The sequence below is a fragment of the Pithys albifrons genome, chromosome Z (genome assembly GCF_047495875.1).
Source record: "Pithys albifrons albifrons isolate INPA30051 chromosome Z, PitAlb_v1, whole genome shotgun sequence".
NCBI classification, from domain to species: Eukaryota; Metazoa; Chordata; class Aves; order Passeriformes; family Thamnophilidae; genus Pithys; species Pithys albifrons.
The window spans coordinates 80,407,073-80,413,072 of record NC_092497.1 but is presented as its reverse complement, the minus strand read 5'-3'; the positions used below and the strand labels follow the sequence as shown (position 1 = coordinate 80,413,072).

Below are 6,000 nucleotides of genomic sequence, written 5' to 3'. Positions count from 1 at the left end.
ACTTGACATCATGTGCTCTTTTGAGACTGAACAAAAGGGATGGGGAAGGAAAAAAGAGCAACTAAGGTAAAAACTTGCCTCCAGAATGTAACCAGTACTCAAAGCTACAACTCGCTGTGGAACCAATACACTACAGAAAACATCTTGTGCTAGGACAGGGGAGCCCCCGCAGCAGTAGCACCACATGCGAGGACATGAGTTAAAAACCCCAAATAAGGTGCAACATTCTGCAAGAGAGTTGAATGTATCTTATATTAAAACAACCCCAAACAAAACAACAAAACCAAAAACCAACCAGCCGAAAAAAACCAGAACAAAACAAAACAAACCCCAACCTCATTATTGTGGCCTGGTAAGTGAATACCCGCGAACGCCACGGGGCCGGGGCCGCTCGGTGTGCCCGAGGCCGCTCGGCGTGCCCGGGTCGGGGCCGCCCTCCAGAGCTCGCTGCTGCGGGCGGCAGCCCGGCGGACTCCGGCCGGGGCGCGGGCCGGGACCAGGACGAGGACCGCTTGTTTGGTAGACCAGGGCGCCAGCAGCGACTGGACGGCGGGCAGCGGCCGCCAGCCCCTCAGCTGGCCCCGGCCCCCGCACCCCCTGCCCGGGGACGGGGGTAGTCGCGGGCTCCGGGAGGGTGCGGCCGCCGGGCGCGCACACAATGGCCGTGCCGGGAGCCGCCCGCAGCCCCGCTCTGGGCGGGCCCCGCCGCCGCGGGCTTCCTGGGGCCGTGCCGTGCCGGGCTGGGCGGAGCGCGGCGCAGGGCAGCGCGGCGGATGCACCTGGCCGGAGCGCCCGGCGGCGGCGGCAGGGCAGGGCCAGGAGGCCGCGGCGAGGGGCGGGCGCGGCGCTGCGCGGCGGGCGGCGGCTCCTCATTGGCCGCGCCGCGGAGCCGCGAGGTGCCTGCGCGCCGGCCGGGAGCGGCCGCGGCGCTGTCGCCGCTTCCCGGGTCGCGGAGTGGCGGCAGCCGCGGCGGGAGCGGGGAGAGGGTGAGTCGGAGAGCGGGTTTGGAGCGGGAGGCGCTGCGGGAGGGAGGAACAGGTCCCGCTAGCCCCGGCCCGGCGGCGCCGGGGGGATCCCCAGCCTCGCCTAGGATCAGGTGCGGGGATGCCCCGCGGGGGAACTCCCGCCGCAGGCCCGCGGCACGTCTCGGTTGACCGGGCAACGGAGCCACGGAGGAATGCGGCGCGCTGGGCGCCGGCCGCCACCACGGCAGCTGGGCGGCTGCCGGGAAGGGGCGGGGGGCGCCGCTTTCTTCTCCCCGCGCTCGGGCAGGGGCAGGGGAGGCACCCTCTGGCCCCGCTTCCTTCGGAGGTGGGAGGGCAGGGAGCGCCGGAGGGACTGCGGGCAGGGGCGTTCACCTCCGCGCTCCTCTGCTCTGCAGGGCGCGCAGCCGAGCGCGGGGCGGCTCCGGGGCGCTGGTGATGAAGGCGCCGAGCAGAGGCTGAAGCCGGCGGCAGGCGGCGACCATGACGGTGTTCCGGCAGGAGAACCTGGAGGAGCATTACGAGACGGGCGAGGACCTCGGCAGGTGGGTGCGGACCGGGAAGCCGCGGCCGCTGAGCGCAGCGGGGCGGGCGCACCCCTGGCTTGCCTTTCCACCCGTCCTAAGGCGCCCCAAGACGGGAAGGGGAGCTGGATTTGAAGTTTACCGCGTGTTTGCTTTTTAAGTACGGGTTTGATGGGATTTTAGGATCTGGACAGTTCGAACCGGTACCTTCTCAGGCTGATGCCTGCTCGGTGCTGTACGGCCCGCACGGGCGTACCTGCTGCTGCCGTGACAGTGGGAGGCTTGCTGCAGTTCGCCAGGCGCATAACTGGAAACGGGCTGGGTTTGCAGCAGAGAAGTTTGCATTGTCAGTAGTGTGAAGGACTCTGTGTATTGCATGTTGGGTTTTGCTTTAATAACGGGATTAAAGAAGTGAGAGAAGGTTTGTACTTTAATATCAATCGTACTGTGGTGAAGACCACTGTGCATCGCTCTTGGAGCTGGAGGTCAGACCGGGGATGTAAGCTAAGCGCCGCAGATGTAGAGTTGCCCGCTGGAACCTTGGTTCTCGAATGCTGTGCAGCTGTGCGCTCCTCCGAGCTCACGCCATTAGTCATACCTTGTTTTTTAGTGCTTTCCGTCGTTTAAAACTGTTACTTTAACACCGACTTGTGTAACCTGTGAGTCCTTTTCATCTTCATTCCCACTTCTCTAAGAGGGAATTCCATGGAATTCTAGCACACCACTAGTGTTCTTCTTGGTGATTTCCAAGCTTAGGATCAGTGTTTAATTAACATAGGGCATGCAGTGTATGAAGATGCTCCCATGTCTACTTGTGCGTACCTTTCTAGTGACAAGTCCAGTCCTAGCAAATGTTGTGAAAAAGGTACTTGAGTAGGCAGGAACTTAGACATACGTCATTATTTTTTAAAAAAGAAAGCCATAAAAAAATCCAAACCCCAATCCCACCAAGACTACAATCAACCAAGCAAAAAGCCCCTAATATTATAAGAAATTTAATTGTACTGTATTTAAAATAAACTTCATCCCATTTATGTGCAAGCTTGTTGACATGACATGATGAATTGTGTATTTTTATTTTCACAGTAGTGCTCTGGGTTGGCATTTTCGTACATCTAGAATAAGAGACTGTGTTGTGAAGTCAAATGAATTTATGGGATAACTTGATAGAAAGGCATATTATGCTAAAGCATAAATTCATATTGTATGGTCTGAACATTTGTGGGGAAGGGACAGCTAAAATTGTTCAATTTGGCTTTCCAGTCTTTCTGACAAGAACATGTAGTGTTCCAAAATTCAGGTTTAGGTTTCTGGACTCTGGTACTGATTTACTTTATAGAAAGAAAATAAAGACACAGATATATTATGAGTTTTTAAGGTTCTTCAGGGAGAAAACAATGTCAGTATTCAAATTTAAAAAGTGTTAAGGTTTATGTAACTTCTTTTGTATTTATTTTAAAGAGACAGTGTCTGTGCAAATTTTCTCCCTGATACATATTTATGACATAGAACAATTGCCCTTAGGCCAATTACATAAGAAATGTTTAAGTATCTGGAGGCTTTTTCCAAACAAGTGTGCTTTGGAAGTTGCACACAGTAGAACACATCAGTGGAGACCAGGCATTTAATTTCTACAGTATGGGAAAGTGCAAATACTGAAAATGTTAGGTAGTAAAATAACAACAAAAAAACCTAAAGCAAATGGAGTATTTCAAATTGGTAGAGTGTTAGGCAAAGGTCTTCAGTTTAAGAATGGTATATTACTGTGCTCATTTAGAGACAGGGTATTGTAGCATTCATCCTAATGCTACGTAAGCTTGGCATACAGTCTAAACCCATAATATTTTATGGCTTTTAGAGAATGTTAAAATCTACTCTAGTTTTCACTTGAAAAAGAATAAAGAAATCTAAGATCTTCATCAATTTTATCTACTTTTATAAGAAAATATCAGTGGATGGTAAAACATTGTGAATGTTTGACAGGACTTTTGCTTTAAGAATGGAATACAGTTATTTAAAAGGGCTAAAGCTTTCAATTCATTTTAAGAAAGCTGGGTTATTCCACTGTTTTTAACTTCTTTTTAAACTTAAATTTATAGAGTTGCACAAAATATTTTCTGTAAATCTGTCATTTTCCATTCCTCATTTATGCCTGACTGTTAGGTTTGCATATAAATGTAGTTACCCTGAGGCTCAAAACTTAGAAAGTAGTGAATATTAAAAATACCTTTGACTTTAAAATTTTCCGCATTCACTTAGGAACCCAGGTTGTCATTTACTACTTGACCTAAGCAATGATGAAAGATTAATTATGCAAATCAACCTACTTCTCCCCTTCTCATGGAAGAATTATTTTATTTTCCTCTTGGCTGTAGGCATGGAGCAAAGAAGGTGAATAAATTAACAGGTGAGTTTTTATTGGTAGAGTTGTGTTTGAATGAAAGGATTCTGAAGTTCCTAGGCCAACCCGCCTTTTGAGAGAACTCAGTGAAGATGCAAATACTCAGATATTTTAATAATTTTCCCTGTTTTGCCTTGTAAATTATTTAAGTCTTTATTACATTGTAATACTTCTGACAGTAACTAGAATTAAAAAATCATTTGAATAAGAGAGGTGTCTTGAAGAAAGCAAATGGGCTCTGTAAATTAAATTTTTGGTTGAGGGTATTAAAGGAGGATTAAGTTTCTTAGCATAAAACCTAGAGTTGTTGAAAACAAGGAGAAGAGATAATAGGGTGCCTGGCCTTAAAAAAAAAGATATTTTCTACTTTTCTGTTATTCCACAGTGCTTTTGCAGAAAAAATAATAAACAATCCCTGTCCTTTTACCAAATTGGTTGAGTTTTATTCCATTCTCTGGTTTGTTTTCATTTATGCCTAGGGCAAATAAGAAAAAAGAAACTCAGTATTGTGAATGCTGAGATCACCCTTATTTATTTTTCTTGGCTGTATGTGATTTTTTTGAACATGTTTGTGGCTGTTCAGGTTGGTTTGTCTTAAGCTTTTGTACCAAAGCAGTCTCATGAGACTTATGAATCCAGTGCTGCCTTTAGAATATGTAAGAAAATTGTGCTCTTGGTTAGTATATGATGCATTCCATGCACTTTTCATCTTACAAATTCGAAATTATATATATTACTGCCATTGGTGAGATGCAGACTACCTACAGATGTGTTAAGTAGATTTGCTAAAGATATTTTGTCATTTTAACTCTGCTTGCAGTTGCAGGTGGTGTGACTGTGCATTTTAAATACCCTGCTGCAGTGCTTTTACTTTGATCTGCCCAAAAGGCAGGAGTTCATCAATATTAAAATCCTCACTATGGTTAGCAAGCAAGTAAAGATCTTGAAACCACTCCAAACTATTAAAAATATTTTTTTATCTCCTGTGACTGATCTTGCTTGCAAATTCATGCAGTTTTGTGAGAAACGCAGTGTTGCTTAAATAATTTTAGGGAGAGGTACTCCAGCAAAGTTATGGACTAAATATATACTGTGTTTGTCTATGTGGATTGAAAGGATTTAGTTCCTGCTTTTACAGGCAGCTCCTTCTTCATTCACCCCCTACCTCCACATTTGCTTTTTAGTTGTTTTATTTTCCTTTCAACTTTCATGTACTTCCTAAAACTTGAAGTAAAGTTTTGGAATTGACGAATGGTGTTTAAATTTCACTGTGGTTTGCAATTTTTAGATTCTTGTTGATTCAGAAAGTAGGAAGAGCTGTCCAACAGTTTTGAATGTCAAGCTTCTTGCACTCACTGGGGGAACTCTTGCAACTTGTTGAAGCAAAGCTACAATGAATCTTGCCAGTTTTGGGGACTGCTTTGCTTGGTAGCTCACTAAGCAGGGAAGTACTTTTACGTTCTGAAAAACGTTCTTTTGCCTTTCATAGTGGAGGGAAAAGGTACATATTTTCTTTCCCCTAGATGCTGGCAAATTATTTCTATAGTAAGTGGGAATATATAGGTGTCGCAGGTTTGGCCTAGCTGTTGCCAACCCTGGACTGGCCCCCCTCCTTCCCCCTCCCAGAACCTTCCCAGCAAAGGAAAGGAAAAAAAAACTGAAAAGAAACGCACTCTAAAGAAACTGAACTGAATAAAAAGAATAAATTATATTTACTAACATTTACAAACCACACTGTATACACAATACACAGGATCCCACCTCCCAGGGGAGAGGGGAAGGGAGAAAAGGGGATTGATTAGCTGGGAAATAGGGAAGACACCAACCCAACCCAAAGAAACCGAATGAATCAAAAGAAACACAATTAAAAACCTCAAGGAAGGGGAACAAGAATGAAACAATCTCACCCAGGACAGGAGAACCACCAGGCACCGGAGGGACCAGGCTTCAACCACCTCCCTCCAGCTCCTCAGCCAAGCACCGGAACAAAGGAACAACCACTCCCCCACTGCTACGTGGAAGACACGTGTGGAATACTTGTAACTTCCTTAGATACAATGGTTACTGAGGAAGCCATGGGTCAAACCATTAC

At 46.8% G+C, this 6,000-nt stretch overlaps 1 protein-coding gene across 1 annotated transcript in view; it reads left to right on the top strand.

The window, feature by feature from the left end:
* Nucleotides 1-886: 886 nt before the first annotated feature.
* DAPK1 (death associated protein kinase 1) overlaps nt 887-6,000 on the top strand; it is an 86,251-nt gene continuing 81,137 nt past the window's right edge. Inside the window, exons 1-2 of the mRNA XM_071580178.1 lie at nt 887-986; nt 1,382-1,528. Of these exons, the coding sequence (XP_071436279.1) occupies nt 1,467-1,528 (62 nt within the window). The 5' untranslated portion in view covers nt 887-986; nt 1,382-1,466. The remainder of the gene's footprint in view (nt 987-1,381; nt 1,529-6,000) is intronic.